This window comes from Humulus lupulus, chromosome X, assembly GCF_963169125.1.
Source record: "Humulus lupulus chromosome X, drHumLupu1.1, whole genome shotgun sequence".
Classification (NCBI taxonomy): domain Eukaryota; kingdom Viridiplantae; phylum Streptophyta; class Magnoliopsida; order Rosales; family Cannabaceae; genus Humulus; species Humulus lupulus.
This window is the reverse complement of record NC_084802.1, coordinates 37,234,451-37,260,127: the sequence shown is the minus strand read 5'-3', so window position 1 is coordinate 37,260,127 and position 25,677 is coordinate 37,234,451. Positions and strand designations below refer to the sequence as shown.

Sequence of the window (25,677 nt, the reverse complement as noted above, 5' to 3'; positions counted from 1 at the left end):
CCCATTACCTCTAAAGACCCAAACTTCCAACTCCTCATCTTCAAATTCCTCTTACCTTTGAGAACACCCGAAGCCTATTACTCCACTCGTTGTTCTAATGTGATCTACTGTTGATGCTACTACACCCGTGCGGCCATGCCTGTACTCGACCGCATCATGCCTCATTCATTACTATTCATTCCATTAATCTCTGCTCTTAAGAGAAATTCCAATCGAAATCGTCAATTCCCATTCATATTTTTGTTATAGAATTCAAATATTTATAAGTGATAATTTAATTATTGTAAGTAATTATGTATGTTCCTATATTATTATTTTTGTTTGTAAAATCTGAAATCTTAAAAAATATTGTAATAAAATCAATATCAGTTCTACCTTGATGCTGATGTTAATTAAATGCGTACTAGTTGCATTGCTCTAAAGGTCGTTAAATTGAAAACAAAATTCTTTACGTATAAAAAGCTAAGCGGTAGTGCTTCTAAAGAGTTAAAAAAATCGGCATATGATCATATTAACATGAGCATTGGATTTAAAATACTAAAGCTGGTGTTCAATTCTTTCGGCGCCATGTAAAACTTCATTTTACTCGTACCAACTATATCCACAGTTACAATACACACTACTCCAACCCCGATATCTAAAATTATTATTAACAATGCGAAACCATTTCCTTCCAACTATTTTAGTTGCTACATGCCCTATAGAAGATAGCAAAATATATAGAATGAATAAACTGAAAAAAAATAAAGAGAACAATCTGGTTAGAAATAATTTCATCGCTCCAATCCAATTGAGCGAAACTAATTTCCTAAAGATGAGACTGTTGCTGTAAGAATATATATACACTAACTTTACAGAGCAGGCACAGGCACAGGCACAGTAGGTGATTGATCCCTTGATCTTCTTGTGCAATGTTACAACCAGATCTGGGCTGGAGATGAGATGAGCTTCGCTTTTGATCCTTCTAAAAGGACAACATTAACAACATACAGAAAGAAACATTGACTTTCTAACAAATATAAATGGAATAATAGGCCCCCTCCTCCACCCACTCCCACTGTACAATTAATCTCTCATCACGAATATACAACAATGCTGCAACAACCTCCCTGCTAAACTTACAATATGATGACATCTTTCCGTTTCACAGGGATGCTGCAATGGCAAAAAACCTAACCCAGCGGTCCCCTCATTAATCAGACAAGCATTGCAGTTTCAGGAGCCTCCGTTCAGCTTGACAAAAAAGAAAATGCATGGGAAATACACATCCGGGAACCAGGAAGGATTTGGATTTTTTTATCCTTGGTGCAAAATCAAAACCAACCTCATATCTCTTGCTACCCACCAGGTTCTAATGGTTCACCAGAGCAGGAGTCCTGATTGATCTGCTTCTCATTTGAAAGACAATCAGCAGGAACATATGCATAACCTTTAGGTAAGCGCATGTTTTTCACATTCGCTTGATCTGATGTCATTACCAGCTCTTTCCCAAATGTCTCTTGCTGTGATTTAGAAATAAATTAAGAAAAATCTAGTAAATTTGACAGTAAACAACACAATTTTTTATGACAATTCATAGTACCTTTTTCAACTTTGACCTCCATCCTCCATCATCTACGAGATTACTGGCGACGGAAGGTCTATGAGGAATCTGTTTTCCTGAAAATTGTGGCCTCTCCATATGGTTCCGGGTAAGATGATTATGAGATGTGGTGCAGTCATCTTCCGTCCTTTGGTCATCCATGGTACCAGACACTTTACTTCGGTGCTTGACAGAAATTGTGCTGTCCACGGTTATGTCATCTGAACGTTGAATTGCTTCACTGCATGATTTATAACCATCTGTGTTGCCCTTAAGAGATGTTGTAACGGATTCTGAACTGACATCGTGAAGAAAGGAGGGACTTTGAACAAGCAAAGAACGAGCCACATGATCTCTTTTCACAGAAAGTATCTCATGTGAGCTAAAAACCAGATCCCGCTGCACATAAATTAGAACACATATATCAACTCACATGTTTCTGTAATACATGTGCTATTCTAATTCTATCCAAAGACAAGTTACTGAACCAACAGCATAAAAGGTAGATGCTACTGATGCTATTAGCCATGAGGTGACAATTCTAGCTTCTCTCTGGGCTTTGGTGGCTATGAAGTTCAAAGAATTACCTCTCTATTCAATTGTTTCTATTTGACAGCTTCAGGTCTGTCTTTTCTTTTTCTTTTTCACTGGTGTTATGGCTTGTCTTCGAGAGAATTCATTATCCTCTTTTTAATATTGATGCCGTTTGTGGCAAACTATATACTTAACACCTATCAAATACACATTGAATACCTCCAGGTAATTTTTTTTTGTTTAAATCAAGCAATACCTTTAATTTTTCACGTTTGATGATCCTGTCACAAAGAAGACGTAACCTCTCTAGCTCAACCTGTAAAAAGCATTAATGCACATACTTAATTAGGTAATTACAAATAACCAAATTAGGGTAAGATTATATTTTAAATAACTCGTACCCTAACTTGCTTAAAACGCTTTAACTCCTCAATTCCGTGTCTTTGTGTTTCAGCCTGTACACATTAAGAAGCTAGAAATTAGGAAAAATAAATCATAATCCACCAGGCATCATTTAAGAGAAAGGCATAAAATAATACATGAAATCATAAACCACAAGTGGTTGCACTGTATATATACTAAAATTTCAACCTTAGCCCTTTGCTCCAAGCTATGCTTTTCACAGTAAGCCTTGTGCTGCTGCTTTCCACCAGAGGTCTTTACTATGTTCATGTGAAAACCGGCACTTCTGGCACAGGATGGATGAAATGTTGCCTGACAATGGCCATAATTGCACTGCAGAACAGAAAGTATTTAGCAATTAGCTATCTTGATAGAAGAAATACTTTTAGTTCATGAGAGAAATACACTGAAGTAAAAAATTCAGACCTTAATGCAAACACCATATTTGCGACGGCAGATAAGGCACAAGTCCACTGCCTTTGACACAGTCTCCTGGTTAAAAACAAGGCTATAATAAGTACTGGTTCCTAGCCACAAACTATTTTATAAACTGTTTTCTATGAGACAAACTATTTTATCTACAGCAACATGACTGTCTATTAACAATTAAATGTGTAACCATACCATTTCTTCAACCGAATTTACTTGTCCTCTTTTGAATCTTGACTCAAAGACCCACTAGAAAGAGACAAACACATAAGTAAGCTTCATCCTACAAAATTTAAAATGAAAGATGACATGTTCATAAGATATAGAAGAAATTATAAATTTAACCTCAGCACAGAAAGCATGGACCCATTGACCATTAGAGGATTTCCTAAAAGCGCCAGTTGTGCCACCGCACAACCCACATTCAGCAACAAAATAAGGTTTCTCCCAGAAGTTGACAGCTGGAGCTCCAGAACTTCTGGATGATGATAATTCTTCACATAACTCACAGTACCATGGACCAGTAGATTCCTTAACACTACGATAGCAATCCAGGTGAACTGCAACCTGTATAAAAGGGAAACTTTTAAACTAAAATTGATAAATGAATTTACAAATGAACAATAATAAGGGCAAACAAACCTTGCAACTACAACAGACTAGGATAGGATTTAATATTGTCTCAGAACGTCTGCAGATGTCACATGATCTAGGGTGTTCTTTAGAGAAATCTATAAGTGACTGTGCAAAATCAGTTTGCTTCTCTAGCGAAATCCTAGGGGCAGCCACTCTTTGAAGAGTCTCTTTTGCCCGTGGGATCAGCTGAGAACCACCTCCAAACCTCACACTGGTCGTATTCAACTTCATCATGTTCTGCAAAGTAAACTGTCAATAAATAATTTACAAAGAGAATAATTATTCAGATTTGAAGAAGTTAGAAACCTCTTGATGAGTAGTTTCCTCAAAGGCATCTTTCCTAAATGAAGAGGACCTAGAAGAAGCGGCAGCAGCAGCAGTTGCAGCTGCTAGCACAGCTTGTGCCTCCTTGTGCCTTCTCTCCTTTCTCCCTTGCTTCTTTGCCTCCCTAAGCTCATAAAGATACTGGGTAACAAGGACATCATCCCATCTGTTCATACTAGCCAGATCAACATCCCGTGGCAGACTCTTGGCAACATTAAATTTTAAATTATCTGCAAAATGTAAACATAAAAATTCCATAGGTATCAACACAAAACAAAACACAAATGTGAACCAGAAGCTGCGAGAATAGTGCAGAGACCAGTAAAGCGCTCTCTTGCAACTGCATTACTCAGCAACCTGCTCTGATAATAAATGATTTCCCCCTCCACTTCATCTTTGGGAGAAAGATCCAGAATTCCCATTTTCCTAGCCAAAACTAACTCTTCTAAAGTCACTCCATCAGCTTTACAAGTCTTCTCTTCGCACCTTGGATATTTAGTTGGGTGAATACAACAGTCGCTGGTGTTAGTGGGCACCTCAAAACGAGATATATCCCCATCTTTGGAACCTGTAAACTCTAAGACCTGTTAGAGTCATCCACAATATCAACATAAAAACAACAAAAAGGCTTGTTACCATCATTAAACTCAAATGTCGCAGCTGTCTTTACATCCACCTTACTCTGCATCTGCAGTAGTTTCTTGCAAATATCTGGATGCATATAGAAACTATGAAAGGCCTCTGCTTCAGTTTTTCTGCATTATATAAATAAAAAATTCACAAAAACAAAATAAGAATGAATAATAAAGTAACACAAAATATAACAAAAATGCCCTGCAACTCAAAGCAATATAAGCAGGGTTCCTCAAACTCCAAACATTTAATGTAACATGCTGTTAATAGATTACAAGAACAAAAGTATCATCAAGAAGGTCCAGAACTTACAGGAGACTAGGAACAGCTAAATCTGCAACTGAACAAGGTGGATTTTCATCTGCATTCACCGAAGAATCCTGAGGAATAGAAACATCCTCTGCTTGACCACTTTGTTGAGAGTTGCAGTTTGAACGTTCAACTGGGCTGCCTGCTAAACATACACTAATTTGGTAAACAGAAGAAATAGAACAGTGTCATGAAGATAATTATAAACAGCACAAACACTCTAGCACTTTAGCTTAACTATGAAAGATTGCTATCTAGTGCCCTAAGACCACATTTGTTGCACGGGATTGAATATGATTATTAGAATGAATTGAATTAAATTGGATTACTATTCATACTATATTGATTCTACTTAAATTAGATTAGATTAGTATTAATACTATATTGATTTTACTGAAGCATTGGACTGGTTTAAGATTATTTAAAAAATAACAATAATTTTATAATAGTATACTATAAGTATCAGATATGAATAGAAAAAGAAAAAAAAAAGGTTAAAGGTGAAGTCTACTAGTATTGGAGTTTAAAATTGAAGAGAGGTAGTTTGGAGGGGGAACAGGATTAGTAAATCTCAGACCATCAGTTTGGGTAATTAACCCCATACAAATAGGACTAGGATTAAAAATCCTTTTCCAATCAATCACAGAGATTAAGGCCAACGGACCAAGAGACTAATTGTTGCCTGAATAGTAAAACCATAATGTTAAGATGCAAATTGCAGAAAAGGCAAGCTAACCACTTCAAGAAACACCAGTAAACATTTGTACTGTGACCTTAACTTACAGACTATCCCTAAACCTTCATCAGCCAGACAACCAACACCTTCAACACAGAAGCCAACCATGTAGAGCCTGAGCAACATCAGTACATCACTCTTTATCTTAAACTGAACTTCCACATTTAAAAGCCTACCTCCTACCAACTCCTATCTAAGCACACAAACACCACACCCCATGATTAATTTCCCTTCTATCAACGTGAAATTCTCAACCTCAAATTCATGGTTACAATGACAAATTACTATGAAACATGCCAAAACTTATTAATCATATTATTAACATTAAGTTCCTCTCTGCTCTACCAATAATTTGACCATATAATTACATTTACTAAAATACAATTGCAGCCATGCAGAAATGACAACAATACTCTATTCATTTATTTTATTACCACAAGGTTCCAAAGAAATAAACAATCATCCAAACATTTAATACCCAAAAAGTGCCTCAACAAGTAAAAGATCTACCAAAAATAAAGAAGATGGCATTCTTTTAAAGGACAGGTTTGCATTCAGGGGCTATTGTAAAATCATGCTTTCATTACACTATCAAATTTTCAATTCAGAAATTAAACTGATGAAACTAACTGGCTGGTATGCACGAGCATTTTGCTTCCTTTCCTTTCTGATGAATACTATTAAAATGGAAAATAAGAAATATTTCCACAAAATGACATCCAAACATCGCAAAGAAAACCAGAAAGATGAATCAAAAAAGCATACCTTCATTTAAGCACATTGATGTAGAAAGTTGAACCCCTCCAGGATCAGTCAAGTTCTGCATATATAAAAGAGTAACATAATGTACTAGTGGAATTAATGCATGTAGAAAAAAACTGGAGTGCCCTAAAAAACCAAACTGTGCAATCTAAACATCAGATTTCCAAAAATAGAAATATTTATACATATAATTATTTCATCACCATCCAAACGTAAACAGGTGACATGAGTCTGTGCTACCATGACAAGAATTAACAAAGCAATCACTCTTGATCCACCTATTTTCAACTTACACTACCAACTTAACCAAAAAAAAATTAAAAATTAAACCCCTTTGACCATTCAGCCCCATTCTCACATCCATGGCTTATTTACCTTACTAGACAATCTTGACCATACATATAAAAACATGATTCACCTACACAAATCCAAAAAAAAAACTGACAATTCAACCATCAAGACACCTGAGAGTTTGTCCAATATTATTAGGAAACATATTGTATAGGAATATATACATACACATACAAATATCTATCATTAATTAATACAACCATTATAAGCTAGTGTAGTAACCCAAATAATGAATCTAGATAGAGTAAGATGTCTTAGATAACACCAAGCACCACAGAAAAAATGGAAGGGCAGGCAACCCAATAATAACAATATAAAGTGCAAAAGATCTTTGGCTACAAGAGTGGTTCGCATAATCATGCATAATATCAGGTCTAGAAACAGGTATGCGAAAAGAAAATACATAAATTGTAAAATTTCTAAGATGACTGCAACATAAATTTTTCATGGATAAGTTAAACAAATTCACATAGAAAGAGAAAAAAAATTTAAGTTCAACAGTAATGGCAGAAATCCTCATACCAATAGTACCTTTTCAACAGTATGGAGAATGGATACTTCGCTTGATTTCTCAGGTTCTTTGCCAATTGGTAGATCTGCCTTGACCTCGTTCACTATTGACTCTTTGTCAATAAAAATCTCCTGAGATGACTGTTTTGACATTTTGGGATCATTTAAAATCCTAATATTGCCTTTGGTTCTACGTCGTGGGGGTACTGATTTAACAGCTACAGGATCCGCAACATCAGATTCTGAAATGGATACAGCATTAGAATCATCTAAAGCTTCACACTCAGCTTTGAAAGAAACTGTCAATCGTATTTTACCTTTCAAATTTTTATGTAGACTAGATAAGTGCACATTGCTTTTAAACCATTTAAGTATTTTACACTGCACATCAGGGACTACAGTATCACCCTGCAGAAAGAATTTCAAATGATAATAACGTAAATTTTCAACAAAAGCTAGACTTAGCACAGATACCATACCCACATATATTACTTAAACAAACATGTTATTAATAGGAACATAATCTTTTGGCATTACAGCAAGCGAGGCAGACAGAGAATCTGATGAGATGCCAATTTCAGATGCTACGTCTTCCACATTTATTCTCCCGCGATCAACCAACTGCGTAATTGGAAAATGTCAAGACTTTGAACAAGTTAAGTTCAAACAAAATGTAAATTGAATAATACTGGCTGCTTATGAAACCATAATGCACCTTCTTCAAAATTAATATAAAATTTGAGTTGGATACATTAACATCATCACTGCCCCATTCAAGGGTCCCCAGATCATTAGGTGGCTGTGAATCATTCCACCCTTGAGATTCACCATCACGCCTGTCAGAAATGATGTCAGGCACTTCTAATTGGACTGCAGTATTTTCTCCATTTCTATGGCTAACATTTTCCTTCTCAGAAAGATGGTCCATGGAATCAGAATTACTTCCAGAAACTACAGAAGGGTTTGCTGACCGATAGGTAATGCTTTTATCCAGTACTTCCGAGTGCTTTGAACAAAAAGCCCTTAACTCAACCTACATAAGTTCAAAAAAGGATAAATGTTTTTCCATTACAATCCTGATAAAACGCAGCAGTAACATAAATCTATAAGAAAAACAGGACTTACATTATCACAACCATGTTTTCCCCAAACTTCCATTCTGTGACTAGCCTCCCTTGCACATAGAGGATGAAAAGAAGTCCTGCAACTTCCTGAACCAAAAAGAAAAGAAACTAGTATGGGAAATTATTATCAGGAAGTGAAGACCGTCAATATTCCAACATTACCAGAACAAGTAAGCTAAAAAAAAACTAGTACAAGAAACACTAGCCACTGCAAAATGTGAGACAATAAAGGCATTATGGAAGATGCAAAAATGAGCTGCCAAACCACATGTCCCGTCACTTTATATCTCAGTAAAAGGAAAATGATAATTAATACAACATTATATACTTGCAGGGAAGAGCTTCAACAATTACTAGGTACATAGTAATTATTGAGCAAAAACAGTGGGGATATTAGCAACCATTACCGCCTAGTCAGAGCAAGAAAAACTCTGAAATTAAAAAACCAATAACCTATCCAACAAGATCAATGTCAACTCATGCATCGTCTACTGGAACGACGAGCTAACATTTCGTCCTATTAATTGTCCAGCCAAGCAAATAACTCTAGTCTTAAGCTATGTTATCTCATCAAACTCCCTAATCAATATATTAGGCACAACTGATAAGTGTAAAAATAGATCGCCAGTAAGATAAAGTCTAACGTACTGGCAGATGAGTGTGTAAATTCATCTATAGAACGAGAAGAATGAATGACCAAAAAGAAAAAAACCATAATCAGAAAGGATGCAATTTACTGTCTTGGAAGAATAAAATTTTAAAATAACACATAGACATGCCAATTCATTGAACTTCTCTGTCAAATTTATTATATATGTATATATATCCATATATGAGAGAGAGAGAGCTTCTCTATTAAAATCCCATATGGTCATCCGTCATCCATTTCACAAGGAAAAAAATAGCTAAACATAGATTTTAAAAAAAAAAAGCTAACCATCTAGTCACAAATTACTACAAAACCAGCTTTCTACTTTTATCAAAACATCGGATCAAAGAAAACGTATAACAGTTCATCTGAAAGTCGTAAATAGATATAAGTGGAGCTCAGACCAAAGCATGGTAATACACTCATCGCTAATGGTATTGTAAGGAAATTTGAGCGGGTTTCCCAGGAAATCAAACGTTTGAGAACAAACTTAAGCGAACACTCCAATATTAACTTCTTTATATCTATCGGCCAAAAGTGAAATACAGAATGGCATAAGATACTGAAACAACAGAACATACCGTGACTGCACCGAACGCAAGCGCCCCACTTCACCTTGCATATGTTACACACTAGCTTTTTGTGAGTTTCTTTTATTGCTTCAATATTCATAATCGGCTCCATCTTCACTAAGTCCTCAACATAAACATCGGGCATCCACTGAGAGCAAAACAAATGAGCAAAATCCACGGATTCTTCATTCTTAACACTTTTATGAGCAGGTTTCAAAGCACCACCCTGCTTCGGGCAAAGGACACATGGCTTTGTTGAATCCTTACTATCAGTCGTCTGTTTACACCATGAACACAGCCATGATGAGTCTACATCCTCTTGTACGCCATAACACTTCCGATGAACAGAAACCTGACAAGAACTACAGGATACCAACCGGTTCAATTCTTTCCCCGAATCATCAGTGGAGCAAAAATGGCATAAGGATGTATTCCCATCACAAGAAGAAGCTACCAAAACTTTCTCCAACCCTGCATCACCCCCTAGAAGCTTTCGTTTCTTCGAAGGACGCTCCGTAGTCAAACAAATCTTATTCCTCGAACCTAAAAGCCATTCAAGACCGCGAGACGGTTCTGAAACGGAAGAACTTGTTTTCTGGGCCATATCAGCATCTTCCACACCATCAATGTCCATAGACTGCTCGTCGTCCTCTACTTTTACCTCCTCTTTCACAATCTCATTTTCCTTTTCACCAGTAGCGTTTTCTATAACGACCTCATTTGCATGTCCAGAATTTACATTCTCATCTTGGAAATTCCCATTTTCATTGCTGAACTTCACCTTCTCTTCACTGCAACAACCTGCATGTGCTCCCCTAGCATTTCCCAAACCCGGAATCAAGAAATACTTGCGAGTAGCTGAAGTACTAAACAGAGACACCTCGGACAACGCGTCTATATCCGACATTGTCAAGTCCCTGAAGTACTCTTCAGTTTCAACCCAAATGTTAGAGATTTTGGATTTTTCACTGGGCCGAGAAGACTTCTTCTTCTCCGCACCCGAATGAGACTTCTTGTGCCGTTTCCGACTATCTGACTGCCTAGACAAAAATCTAGCCAACCCACTCGGCAAGGTGGGCACAGTCGATACCAAAGCCTCATCGGAACTATCAAACGGAGAGCGCAAACACAAAGATTTCTTAGCTTGCGAAAAGAAATCGACACTAACTGACGACACCGTCTTCTCTGCAACCTCCGGTAGAGTCGCCGGAATCTTCACCGGAACCCTAGACACTGGACAAGGCCTCTCCTCGGTGCCACAACCTCCGACCGCACCCCTGCCCATCATCTTCTTCCGCCGGTGACATCTCCCTCCGGTCATCACCGACAATAACCACACAAACAATCCATAGTCGAAAACCTAGTGATTCCTAATCCCAATTCAGATCGACCTGAGCCTCAATTCCTCCTCGCATGCAGCTTTCCATGAACAAGAAACCCTCTATTCCAAGACTCGTCTTCAATCTGGCGCGAGCGGGTGAGGTCAGAAGTGGATAAAACTGCGGCTAGGGTTAGGGTTTCAGTTATATTCTGGTTCGTATTACTCCGATCTGTTTTCCTTTTTTCTTTTTTTCTATTTTTTTTTTTTCTCGCAGCTTCGATTTCACTTTTGATAAGAGAATGTTAGAGAGAGAAAGAAATAAATTTAGAGAGAGAAATTAACGAAAATAAATAAAGGAAAATAAACTATTAGAAAAAGAGAAGAGAAATTCCCGTTTCTTGCAGGGGGGGTGGGGGCGGTTTGGTCTTAAAGAGAGATATTTTTATACGTGGTCTTATATTGAGTGTGGTGACGCAATACCATCAGTATTGTAGACCCTCACGTATCTTACACGCGTAGTTAAATTTTATGTCGCAATGAAATAGTTTCACTTTCCGTATTTAACTGTTATGACATCTTTATTGTAAGATTTGTATGTCCTCGTGAGAAAAATAAAATTAGGAAAATATTATTTTTGGTGAATACTTTATAGTTGTTTATGTTTGGTTAAATGACAATTTAGATTATGTGTTTTATAAAATAGATTAAAATAGTATTCTACACTCAATTTTAATTAAAATATTTTCAATTATAAGATCAATTCTTAATAATAAAAAATTATATTTGAAATTTTTTTGACCAAAATTATATATAAAGTACTATTTTGATCAATTTTGTAAAACATAAGATCCGAATTGTCATTTAACAAAGCACATAAGCTAATCACGTATTTGAGAAGAAAAAAAAAGGTAAAACTGAAATTAATTCAATAAAAAATAAAAAAAATTAAGTCTGTCCTCTACCTTCTAATTATTTTGAAATATATGTATATCCTAATTTTTACAAACTAATTAAAAAAATTAACCCACTTTAGTTCTGTTGTATATTATATTTAAAAGTACTCATCTAATTTATTTTAATATATGACAATTTATTTAAAAATAATAAAAATATATTTTTGAGAGGAAAATAAATGTTGAATAATAATTATGAAAACTTATTTATATTTTGTCATATATGGAGTACTTAAAATAAGTTTTTATTGCCATGCTTGAGAATTCATAAAGAATATGCAATGAGATAGAGGGATTTTTGGCACGCTATTGGTGGGGAGTTTCTCAATCCAAAAGGAAAATTCATTGGCGGGCTTGGCATAAGATTTGTATACCAAAAAGGGTGGGAGGTTTAGGTTTTAGAAAGTGTATTCAATATAATTAAGTATTGTTGGCTAAACAAGCATGGTGTATACCAATGAATCCATCATCGTCTCTTATTGCGCAAGTGTTGAAAGCTAGATATTTCTAAAATCACAGTTTTTTGGATTCTAGGGAATGTAATTACCCGTCTTTGATATGGCGAAGTATTCTGTGGGGCATAGACCTACTAACAAAATTAAGATAATAGGTTTTCCTTAATTTGATTAATTCACCCTTAGGGTAATATATACAATCTAATGTAATAAGATTAGGGCCTAAGCCCATATTAAACATATACAAAATTAGCCCATATACATTATTTCCTAATACCCCCCTCAAGTTAGAGCATGGAGATCACAAATGCTTGACTTGCAAAGTAGATACAAAAACTTGCCTAAAGCTTTGGTGAAGATGTCGGCAAGTTGATCATCAGTGGAAACATGGGTGGTAGAAATAATGCCATCACGAATGGCATCACGAACATAATGACAATCAACTTCAATATGCTTCGTGCGCTCATGAAAGACAAGATTCTGAGCAATGTATAAGGTTGATTGACTATCACAGATAAGCGCATGGCGAGCGAATGTGTGACGCCCAGACTTGCAAGCAAGGCTTTGAGCCACTTTAACTCCGAAGTGACAGCCGTCATAGAACGATACTCGGCCTTAGCAGAAGACCGAGAAACCGTATGTTGTTTCTAGGTCTTCCAAGAAATCGGGGAAGAACCAAGAAACACAATCCAACCAATAAGAGACCGACGAGTCAAAGGGCAAGTGGCCCAATCAGAATCACACCAACCTGTCAGAGATAGCTCGCAATCAGTGCAAAGAAGAAGTCCTTGACTCGGACACCCCTTTAAGTAATGAACTGTACAAAGCGTCGCATCCCAATGATCTTGACGAGGGTGTTGCATAAACTTAGCCAAGATATGAACTGTATAAACCAAGTCAGGATGTGTGAAAGATAAGTAAATGAGATGACCCATAAGTCGTCTATACCTGTCCGGATCAGCAAGCAAAGGACCTTTGGCTAGAGACAAATTGTGATTATGCTCGATGGGAAAACCAGCGGGGCGAGCCCCCAACAAGCCAGCTTCGGAAATAATATCAATAGTGCATTTGCGTTGGCATAGAAAAATGCCCTTTGAACTCCGAGCTACCTCAATGCCAAGGAAATACTTCTGGACACCCAAATCTTTCATATGAAAACACTCATGCAAATAGGCCTTGAAACGATCAACAGTGGAAGCATCATTACCATAAATAATTAGATCATCAGCATATACAAGGACATTAAGTTGGATCGACCCCTAATGTAGATAAAACAAAGAATAATCTAAATAGGACTCAAGGAAACCATAGGCCTTCAAAGAAGCAGCTAACTTAGCAAACTAACATCGCGGAGCTTGTCGTAAACCATACAAGGACTTCTTGAGGCGACAAACCAAACCAGGAGTGCGAACATTGAAACCAGGAGGAAGTTTCATATAAACTTCTTCATCAAGATCACCATGCAGAAAAGCATTATGAACATCCATCTGATGTAAGGCCCAATTCTTGACTGGGGCAACTGCTAAGAGGTACGAACAGTGACCATTTTTGCTACAGGAGCAAAAGTTTCATTATAATCAACCCCCTCAAGCTGACGATTGCCAAAAACAATGAGTCGAGCCTTAAGACACTCAACCTGCCCATCAGCATGATATTTGATTTTGTATACCCATTTAGAACCAAGAGCCTTTTTATGTGGAGGTAAGACTGTCATTTCCCAGGTTCCATTAGCTTCTAAAGCAGCAATCTCTTTTTGCATAGCCTCATGCCAACCTTCATCTTGCATAGCTTCTTTAAAAGAACGAGGTTCAATGCATGTAGTGATGGCTGCAAGAAAAACTCGGTGTCGTGGAGAAAACTTATTTCAATTCACATAATGTGTTATAGGATAAGAAGTACATGAGGAGCTGGGAGAAGGCGATGAACACGCAGAAGAACTCGAAGATTGTACAGTGTGGGTAACAAAATCACGAAGAAGAACAGAGGGACGCTTGTCTCGCAATCTGCAGCCCAAGACATATGTGGAAGATGTGGAGGCACAATCGCAGGAGGCAGAGTGGGATCAATCACAGAATCATGCCCAATCGCAGGGGTTGCTTGTTCATCAATCAAAACAGACTCCAAGTCATCCAAAAAATCAACATCAATCCCCACATGAGAATCAGGTGGCGACGAGGAAGAAGCAATAACAGTCGCATAAGGAAATTCATTTTCATGAAACTTCACATCTCGTGAGACAAAGTGTCACCTGTTTGAAGATCATACAGCTTCCAACCCTTCTTTCCATGTGGATAACCAATAAAAACACACTTCATACTCCGAGGAGGAAAATTTATTACCTTTGGCCTTTTGGTTGTAGGCAAAAGCTAAACAACCAAAAACTTTAAGTTCATAAAAATCAGGTGCCTGGTCAAACAGAATTTCAAATGGAGTTTTATTGTGAAGCAAACCAGAGGGAGTTCTGTTAATAAGATACACGACACCAAGCACACATTCTCCAAGTAATAGGAAGATTGCGTTGAAACATCAAAGCACGACCCACATTAAGAATATGTTGATGTTTGTGTTCCACACAACCATTTTGTTGAGGAGTCCCAACACAAGATGTTTGAAAAATAATTCCATTAGCATCAAAGTAATCCAACATACATTTAAACTCCGTACCATTATCACTCCGTACTATTTTGACATTTGTTTCACACTGACGAGCAATCATAGCAAAAAAATAAAAAATAAAACTTGATAAACTTCTGTTTTTGAACGCAATAAATACACCCAAACAGCTCTTGAAAAATCATCAACCAAAGTCAAAAAATAATGTGTTCCACACGAAGAGGGTATCTGACTTGCTTTACTATCACTAACAGGAAAACTACCACGTTTTTGTTTTGCTTGAGGACAAACATCACATGCTTTATTCAATTTATTTCTGGAAGTACTGAAAGAAATAGCAGGAACTAACTTGATGAATCTATCAGACGGATGCCCCAGACGACGATGCCACAACTCAAAATCTGAAATCTTTGGAACTGTTACCACACACACTGTAGGAATCCGCTGAAAGTAATAGAGTCCATCCTTACGTTCACCGGCTCCAATCAGACTCCCCGAGCGTAGGTCCTGTATAGCACATAAAGCATCAGTGAATCGTAAAAAACATTTAGAATCATCAATTAATTGTGACACTGAGATTAAATTGCAATGTAACTGGGGAACAAATAAAACATGCTCAAGTATCAACCCATCAGCCAACAAAACACGACCAGCCTTAGTAGCAACTGCATGTACGCCATCAGGTAACCCAACAGAGCATGGCGCAATATTATGAACACCGATCAAACAGGATTCAGTGCCAGTAATGTGGTGAGAAGCACCATTATCAATAATCCAGGATAAAGAAGAAGACTCACCCATCATCTGATCATGTTGGCGATTAGAAATCATATTTAATAAAATCTCGAACCTGCTCCGGTTTCAAATCATCCAAAGAAGTGCCACGGGAAGACCCTGGAGGGTCGGTGCCACCAGTAGCGACATGAGGGGCAGCCACGACATTGGTAGCCACCAATTTGGGACGTCCACGTGGGGCAGCCGGTGGGGCTACTGGTGGTGGCGCGACATTGGACCGTGTAGTCCCCTTGGCTCCATGGTTTCTATCTTCCCACCAATCAGGATATCCATGTGTCTTGAACACATGTGTTCTCATCATGACCCAACCGTTTACAAATAGAGCAATATAATTTAGACTTATTTGGACGTTCAAAGCGACCTTTAGGCCGAGCGGTTTGGAGTGCAAATGCATGAATGTCTTCTTTATCAGCTTTAACATGAGCAATACCCCTAGAACGTTCCTCCTGAAGACATGCTTGATAAACACAATCCAGATCCGGTGGAGGAGAAGTGGATAATAAATTTGAACAGACCGTGGCATATAACTCATCATCGATACCAATGAGAAATTGATGAAGTTTTTCTTCCTCCCTATCAGCAACGAATCGACCAGCAACATCACAAGTGCAATGCCCACACTCACATGCATGAAGAGGCTTGAGACGATCTAATTGATCATACAAACCCATCAAACGAGTATAATAATCATCAATAGACATAGTATGAGTTTGCTTATAGTTGGTAATATCGGCCCTCAATTGTTGAATTCAAGGACCATTGGCCACGCAAAAATGCTTCTCAAGATAATCCCAAAGACGTTTGGCTTCATCATGAAAAGGAATGGAGGCCGCCAATTTTGGATCAAGAGTCCGCGTGATCCATGAGACAAGCATAGAATTAACAGTTTCCCAATCGAGTTGCTTTTTCTTCTCCACCGGTTTTGTGATAGTCCCATCAACAAATACAAACTTTCGGCGAGCTTTCAAGGACAACTTAATTGCACGTGCCCATGCAATATAATTGTCATTAGAGAGGATCACATGAGTGATCATATTTCCAGGTTGATCCATGGACCCAAGATAATAGGGAGAGTGAGGATCGGTTTTTCCATCATCGGCCATAAGTAGGATAATCGGTGGTGGCTAAGATCGTGGGTGGGGTATATGGTCTGTAGGCTAGGATTTATATATATATATATACGGTCTAGGAATATATGGGTAGGCTTTGATTTGAGAGAAGGTTGTAGATATATATATATATAAGTGTTAACCGAGATTTTCGGCAACTATATTAATGAACGATATATTTACTGATACTAATAATGAAAGTAGAAGATCGACACGAGGTTTTTACGTGGTTGGGACATTAACTAGCCTTAGTCCACGAGTCTGTATATTAGAGCTATAAGAAGCTTTTACAATGGAGTTTTCTAACTATATCTCAACAGAGTTTCTACCTTTTCTTTTCTTTTTTCCCCCCTTTGGTACGTTGTTCTACAGCTTATATTTATAAGCTGAGGGGAACCTCGGGTCTGGGCCGGATCCGTCCCGGGCCCATCAAAGAAATGGGTACAAGGGGCCTTTCTAGTGGAGGCCCAATACAAAAAGGTATACAATACACAAAATTCAGACCAACTAAGGCCCAATTGGTTGACCTGAGACACAAGCCTTCGCTCGACAAAACGGCGCTTTGGCTCTGACCACTTCGAGTCACGAGGCTGATTCAGGAGACAAGACCGGTCAGAGTACTTGGCTGCGCAGTCTTGACACACCAGTGGGCAATCCCGAGGCGACCTTTTCTGCAGGCGAAAAGTGGGGGACAATGCCCACGCGAAATGAGGCGGTTTCAGGATCCTGGACGCCTGACCCTCCAATTGGGGAGGAGGTGACCCAGGTCTATTTACCTTTGGCCCGCTCCATTTACCTCGGGCCCGAACCATACCAGGCTCCGGGACAGGAATGTGTAGGCCGCGACGGTCCGGGCGCTCTGGATATCGCCGGGACCGTTCAAGCTGAAGATGAATCCAGAGGAACGTCCCAGACCCCTCCAAACGGGCCCAGTCTAGAGTCCCTATCCGTACCAGTCCCCTTGGGTGATATTCAAACCAAGGGACCTTGGGCCAGGCCCAAATTCCGAGTCGGTCCTCTGATCGTGGGCCAGGGCGAAGGCCCAAAGCCCTTCCAGGAAATGGGGATAACAGTATGTATTTCCTTACTGGGCTTAGAAGCTCACTCCTTATGTTTTATATGTGCAGATAAAACCAGGTAGAACGTTAGATTGATGAGTGCAAGTTGATTCCAACCAGCAGTGTGTGTGTCAGTGAGGATCATATAGCTGATGGTGGTCAAAAGGAACACACGAGTTTTATTAGTTTTTATTTATTTTAAATAAGAGATTAATAATTTTTCTTTATTTTGCATTATTTTATGTATTAAAGATTCTAAAGTATGTTTTCTTTTGACTGGGTACCATATTGCATTGTTTATAATAAGAAGGGCAGCATTTATTATTAGTTTTCAATGCTTGAATTTATTATGTGATTTTATTGAATGAATGTGGGTGCAACAAAATTGCTCGTTAGTGATTAATTTATTTTTATTTTCCTACCTTTATAATTTATTATTTATAAAAATTAAAATATCTTTAACACTCCTAACTAAAAAATAACAGTCTTTTTTTAAATAAAAAAACTTAATTGCAATTTTTAACTCAAAATAAGAACAAATTATTAACATAAATAATTTAAAATTAAAAAAAAATCATATCATTAAAATCAAAATGTTGAATTCATGCTTTTAAAAAATTATAATTAAAGTATGTAAATTTTTTAATTAAAAATAATAAGCTAATTAATATATAAATAATATATTGAATATTTTGAAGGTGGGATAGAAAATAAATTTTTATTATTTTTTACTATTTAATGAGGATATTTAAGTTAATTACTAAAACTATATATTACGTAATAATTAATTAATTAAAATGGATGAGAACAAAAAGAAATGAAATGTTGATACTCACACCATTTTAAATATGGGAAAATTTCTGTTATAACAAAAAACTAATAAAAAATAACAATTTTACTATCACACGGAGAAAACAACTTTTATACGGCACCAAACTTTTATTTACATAAATATGGTTTGCTCTTGAAGTTTTTCACCACTCTCTCCCAGGCGGAATATGCTTCTCCTTCTCTTGCATTCCACGACGTCGATCACACAACAACATCAAAACACCATAGTTGCCGACAATCTGGATATGACAGAACAACAACAAAATCTACATGCAAAAAACTAAAAACCACCATTCAATCTCAGAATTGATCGGACAAAAATGGGTAAGCAACCGAAACCCAAAAATAAAATAACAAAAATCGGCTGGTGGTGAATAAGGAGTTTCTCCTTCGCTGATCACCCATGGCAAAGAACCTGATGGACCCAAAACGGGTATGTTTTAAAAATTTATACTCGCAAGCGCACGAATCGTATATGGAATATAATGTTCGTGTAAGCACGAGATCGAACCCAAAAGAGTTGTCTAAAATAAAAAAGAAAACTATTTTAAATCAAAAGTAATAAATTCTAAATAAAATAAAAGATTGAAAAATAAAGCTATTTAAGAGAATAAAAATAAACCAATAATAATTTGAAAATAAGTGTTAAAAGAAAAGATTATTAAGATACTAGAATCCACAAAATGTAAGTTTAATAATATTTATTAGTATATTGATTCCCAAGTTTTAGTGATAGTTAAAATAATTCAAACTATCATTTTCCAAATAGATTTATAATTTTAAGCACAAATTACTTCTAAAAAGATAGGATTTTTCTTCACTTTTCAAAAAATTATAATTTCAAAGTATTTAATGTGAATCAACCTAATGAAAAAAAAAAAATCAAATAACATTATTTGTAAGTCAAAACATAATATTTTTATTCTAAGCATGGATGTGTACAATTTAATGACACATCTTACACAAATAATATTATGTTTTTGCAAAATGAAGAACAAAGTGCATATTATCTAACAATTCAAAATATGAGATATTAAAGATGAAAGACAAATATGAAGAAGAAAACTCCATAAACTTTGTTGCATTACAAGGGAAATCAACATACAACATAAATATTACCTAGTTACAAGTTGCTTCATCATGATCTTAATAATCTTATGAAAAAGATTAGAAGCACATAACTAGAGTAGAAATTACAAAAAAAATGAAATACATACTTGAAAATGCTCTTGAAATACCCAAAATGAAAGAGAGAATGGTGGAGAGAAAATGAGAGAAAAGAAGATGGTGACCCAAAATTAAGCACCCAAAAATGGTCTTGAAATTCCATATTTATAGCCAAAATGAGATTATTAAAATAATCAATTTAAATTAATTAAATTGATTAGATTAATTAAATAAAATAAATATGGTAAGTAGAGGTAAATTATAGAGTGTAATGATGATGTTGTGGTGAAAAATGTGTAGAAAAATGGGTAAAAAGTTAACATTTTGGACATAGGGGACATTGTGGGCTCAAGATGATTGTTGGTGGCTGGGTAGGCGGCTGTGCCGTGTCTTGGGATGGGGTGGTAGGTGGTTTCGGTTGAGCTTGGTTACTGGGCCGAATGGCTGGCAGCTGAGGAAATGAACGTGGGCCGAAGTGGTGGGCTGCTGAAGGTGGCATCTGAGGGACTTGTTGCTGCTGAGTGAAGGCTGAATGGAGGAACTGGTGAGGTGGATAGCAGGCGTACGACTTGCTGCTGGAAGGTTGGGGTAGTCTTCGGCTGGCTGGGTGATTGATGTTGGGTCGGCTGGGCTGTGGCAATGGCTGAGGAGCAGCAAAGAAGAGGGCCAGGCGTTGGGCCTGGGAAATGGCTAGCGGGCCTGGTGGAGTGAATGCCATTTTCTTTGAAATTTGCCACTTTTTTCTTTCTTTTCTTTACTTTTCAAAACCCAAAAAAAAAAATACAACTTACTCCTTACAAAATAAACATAAATTAAATCAAAATAAAATATTTTCAACTATAAAATAAATCATATTAATTCATTGAAGATATTAATTAAAACTTAATTTAATTTAAACATTTAAGCTCAAAATTGCATATTTTTACTCCTAACTTAACAATATTAATTTTAAATAATTAAACTATAACATAAAACAATAAAATATCTATAAAAACATATAAAAATCTAGAAAACTACAGTAAGACTAATAAATTAAAAATTACTTAAAAACTTAATAAGTTAATTAAAAACTCAAGAATTAAGCAACAATTAACATATAAAATATGGTAAAATAACTCTATTTTGTAGAGTTATCAGAACCTCAAAAAACCTTAAGGCAACAACCAAAAAATAACATTCAATTCGCAAAATTGAAACCAAAAAATTAGTAAAAAATGAAACCCGAAAATTAAATCACCAAAATCTTCTAAACAACTTATAATCGACTAATTTAAATTTGTAGAACCATTCAAATCGAGTAAAAATTTGTTGATGGTCTAATTTATTCATCAAATTTTGTTGGTGCCTGGTTGCTTTCTGGTTATTTTCGAAAATCTGGAAGGCAAAACACTGAATTAAAATTTTGGGTAGTATAATGAGAACAAGGAGAGTATTTTTTAATTTCAATTTAAAACATTGTTGTTGTCGGGTTGTTGGCATGTTGTGTTGACGTTGTTGTCAATGATCGTAGCATACAACCTGTACAATCAACACAAGATCAACACAAAATCAACAACAATGCAACATTGTCTTAAAATTTTGAAAAAGAAGAAGAAGAAGGAATGAAAGAAAGAGATGGAGAGAGAGGTGTTGGGCACAAGAAATGAAAAAAGAGAGAGAATGGGCAATGCATCTTCAACAACAAGTTTACTCATCCCATCTAAAAAGAAAAAAAATTATTGCTTGAATCGTATGATCAACCTTTTTATTATTTGTAATCTTCAAAAAGAAATAAAACAAACTTAAAAGTTGAAAGCAACTAAACAATGTAAATATATATATTTACAATATAAAAATGATATTGATATGCTGAAATAAAAACAACAATTAAGCAATATCAAAAAGTAAAAAATTAGTAAACAACACAAATGTAATTGTAATGACCCAACTAATCTAGACTTTTGGAACATTAACGAAAACTATACATACTAATCCTTAATAAAACTTACAAGTGAAAATACCATAACTTCATTAAGAAACTTGTAAAAAATAAGAGTTAAACTTACATAAAATTTAGGTTAGGATATGGGATCCCATTGTTTTAAAACCAAAACATAACATAATTTAAAATAAAAAGGGATTACATAATAAGTGCGGAAAAATACATGTAAAACCATAAAAAAAAAACAAGACTACATCCTCGAATCGTAACGCTCGGCTCTTGAATCCATTCCGCCTCAATACACATTCTCCAAGCTTCCAAGAACCTTACCCACCACTAAGTCTATTTTCCTACACATATAAACAAAAAGGAATGAGCCTAATGCCCAGCAAGGAAAAATCTAACACATAGTTCATATACATAAATTTCATAAGAAACATAAAAACATAACATAACACTTATATCATACACATACTATAATGGCCATTATTACTTAGGGTCCCATAGACTAAACAAGTCATATGCCCATTAGATTAGTGGGGTCCTACTAGCTAAGCAGGTCATATGCCCATAATCCATTTGGGGCTTGTTAGTCATATGGGTCATATGCCCAAGCCTACAAACATACATAACATAACACATTTCATAGCATAAAAACATAAGATAACATATAAAACATATAACATATGAATTCTATCCTATTTTCCTTACCAAAATTACCGGGATAAGAGGACAGAGTTGGGACTTTGGAACACTCCTAAGAACCATTTGAAAAAGAGTGAGTATAGTGAAGAAGAGAAATGAAAGGAATGGAAGGACTAAACCATTGAGAAAATACTTACCAAAAACTTATGTGCAAGTTCTTAGATTTCCTAACCAAAATAAAGATTAAGGTTAGAAGGCTGAGTAGAAGACTATGAGAACTTAAATAAAATAATACCAATGAACTAGAGTGTGGTAATACCTTGAAGACTTGTAAGACCAATCTAAACCTTGAACCGAAATGCTATAAAACCTTACTTCCCAAGTGTTTGATAAGCTTATGATGATCAAGCTTATGATTCCCAACCCAAGTGTTTACACTCTCACACTCACCTAGCAACTTGCAGCCTCTGAACTTAGAGTAAAAGATGAATAATGGTTGGGTACTAGGTCTTATTTATAGAGTTTAGGAATGAAAGGATCTTAATTTAACTTGAATAAAAATAATGGCTTTTTAAGTGAAAATAATTTGAATTATCGTTCAGCAGAGGCTGAAGACTCGTTCAAAAAGATGTTGGACTCATCAAGAGGTTGAAGGTTTGAATGGAGAACGTTTTTGAAAACTTTCAAAATATGCTGAGAGGGGCGATATATCGCCCCCTGTAGGCGATATATCGCCTGGGCCAGTATGCCCGAGGCAATCGTGCAACGTTTCGTGTTTTTCGTATCTTCGTGCTGCGATATATCGCCCCCTATAGCTGCTATATATCGGCATACGCTGATTATTTAAACATGAAATTACACATTTTTAGCTTAATTTGAATTGAGTAAACATCCTTGACTAAGCCCTTAAACGTTTTCAAAGCTGCTGACTGACCTTAGAGCATTCAAATTTTACCCTTATTAAATTTAATCCTCAAAATACTTAATCCTTAATCACCCATACATAACATGTGCTTAAAATTCTATTGGTTCTTATTTAAATCTTATAGTATAATAAATATTATCCTCAATATCAGTCATATTAATCAAACCTTAGGTAAAATTAATATTCTTAAATTATAGGTTAAACTAAGAAAATCTACAAGTACTACTATGAGTGTCCAAATAAATCACGGTCTGAACCAAAAATCCACAGTCATAAAGATAATACTATTTTTACTATAATACTACTATCTAACTTAGCTAAGTAAAGTTCTTGGACTCTACAGTAATATGCATAACAACAACATTAAGACAACTAAAATAGAACACAACATAAACTTAAAAGCAACAACACGAGAGTTAGAGCTTTATTTGCAAATGGAGAGGTAGAACCTGTAATGTCCTACTAATCCAGGACCGTTACACTGTGTACTTTAAATAGTGCCAGACTTGCTAATCAAGTCCCTTGGTTATAAACGTGTAACTAAGGTTAGTGACAATTGTTAGGTTAAATTTTTTGGCCAAAGGAAAATGTTGACTTTTCATTAAAGATACTTGCGTTCATACATGGGATCCAAAGATAACATAAAAAGATGTTTAAAAAGGTATACTACAGTTCAAAAGTTACAACCAGTCAATCTAAGCGGAAAAATAAGGGATACAACCCTAGTTCCTCCAAGATAACCCTGGTCGTGGTGGTTGGGCAGTCGCATATGTACACATCGCCATTGAAGCTCTCCAACTCATGGTTGGTCCAGCTTTCCCTTGCCTTTATTTGCACCACATAGCACCTGTGAGCCAAGACTCAGCAGGAAAACTTAAACATATGCATGAACAGTAAATATAGATTCCAAATGCATATCTAGCATGCCCAACAGTAATAACCTACTCATGCATGCATAAAATTACAAATAAATGACTACCATGTCATAATGGGGGCTCGCTGCCTTGAATAAGTTGTTAATAAGTCATATTGGGGCCCATCGCCCTAGGATCTGGGACTAATGAGTCACCCCGGGCACCCGTGCCCTATCCTCTGTATCACTAACCTTAGAGCTGGCCCAATGTACTTGGCGCTGTAATTTTCCACGACCATTGGGTCGGACAAGCGTATAATGCTCTCCTGGTTAGGCCTAACCATATCGTCCAGCGCTCAGTGCGCTATTGCCGCCCTTGACTTATGAGCCAAGGCTTTTCGATCAGATAATGCAAACAAGTATACCTCTTTAACAATTATCCGAAAATAGAGCATTCACACATGCTTAATTAATCAATCACAGACATATTCATAATCATGTTCATCCTTAGGGGGCTCGATCCCTATTCATAATCATACTTAACAACCAAATAATCAAATACTGTTTAGCATACTTCAGATAATATAAGTATGCACACATATTAATCATATATCTCAACCAATTAAACACAAACACATCAATGACCATGTTCCTTAACGGGGCCGAGGCCTGTAAAATGCCCTTAAACTAGTACTTAATAAAACATTCACATTTTCAATGGTTTATAATAGAAAGCCACTTATTATAAAGGTTTCAGTGGGGTCTCGCTTAAAATATGCAAGTTGGGCCCAAAAGTTTAAAAAGAAAATATTAGTTTTATGCAAAGTTCTAAAACAAACAAAATTTTAAGTCTCACTGACAATTTTAAGAAAAATCCCATTAAACATAACATTATTAAAAATTGGCGTTTAAAGTTGATCGTTTCTCGTCCATAGGATGCCCCCGCCATACACACCAGGACGACAAAACTCCCCACATCACCACGCGTGCCACAGAGAAACCTATTTGCTACCTGGAAGGGAAAGTAAGGGGGTGAGCTAAAAGCCCAGTAAGGAAGTACAAACAACAAACAAGTAAGAATACAACAAATTACAAACACTATCATTCATCTTTATACATCATAGCATCATCATAAAATTGGCATCAATATCATATACATAAACATATTCACGTCAACTTAATGCCACCATTATATCATAAACATCATAACATTATAACAAAATCATAATCATCACCAAACATCATAGCATAATCATAATCATCACCAAACATCATAACATAATCATAAACAATTCCTTGTGAACATGGCCCGCTAACTTGTCCATGCCACCCTTTGAGGTAAACAGGAGTCTCTGGTCCTTGAATAGCCTCGGCGCGTCCGCCCTTGGAGTTACGTCTTTTTATCCTTAGTAACTCGGGTTACATCTTCATATCCTTAGTAACCCATTTATTGAGTCGCGTTCAACATGCTAACAACC

At 36.3% G+C, this 25,677-nt stretch overlaps 2 protein-coding genes across 7 annotated transcripts; both read right to left on the bottom strand.

Moving 5' to 3' along the window:
• Positions 1-620: 620 nt before the first annotated feature.
• On the bottom strand, positions 621-11,266 carry LOC133807282 (uncharacterized). 6 transcript variants are annotated; one of them, XM_062245507.1, is made up of 20 exons: positions 9,563-11,265; positions 8,334-8,440; positions 7,924-8,241; positions 7,746-7,829; positions 7,526-7,616; positions 7,221-7,450; positions 6,351-6,405; positions 4,853-4,994; positions 4,544-4,662; positions 4,227-4,475; positions 3,890-4,137; positions 3,590-3,820; positions 3,293-3,514; positions 3,143-3,196; positions 2,945-3,010; positions 2,708-2,851; positions 2,518-2,571; positions 2,373-2,432; positions 1,583-1,981; positions 621-1,502 (listed from the first exon to the last, which is right to left on the bottom strand). In XM_062245507.1, exons 1-20 carry the CDS (start codon positions 10,872-10,874, stop codon positions 1,338-1,340), a joined length of 4,350 nt encoding a protein of 1,449 aa, XP_062101491.1. In that variant the 5' UTR covers positions 10,875-11,265; the 3' UTR covers positions 621-1,337. The 6 variants fall into 6 exon arrangements, with proteins under 6 accessions (XP_062101491.1, XP_062101492.1, XP_062101493.1 ...); XM_062245508.1 differs by having other exon boundaries at positions 4,853-4,991; XM_062245509.1 differs by having other exon boundaries at positions 7,230-7,450; positions 9,563-11,264.
• A 2,538-nt stretch (positions 11,267-13,804) lies between these two features.
• LOC133805717 (uncharacterized) lies at positions 13,805-16,793 on the bottom strand. Its single transcript, XM_062243879.1, has 9 exons — positions 16,448-16,793; positions 16,052-16,339; positions 15,746-15,939; positions 15,508-15,699; positions 15,148-15,402; positions 14,759-14,983; positions 14,622-14,688; positions 14,182-14,510; positions 13,805-14,140 (listed from the first exon to the last, which is right to left on the bottom strand). The coding sequence occupies exons 1-9, from the start codon at positions 16,791-16,793 to the stop codon at positions 13,805-13,807; spliced, it is 2,232 nt and encodes a 743-aa protein (XP_062099863.1).
• Between the last annotated feature and the right edge of the window lie 8,884 nt (positions 16,794-25,677).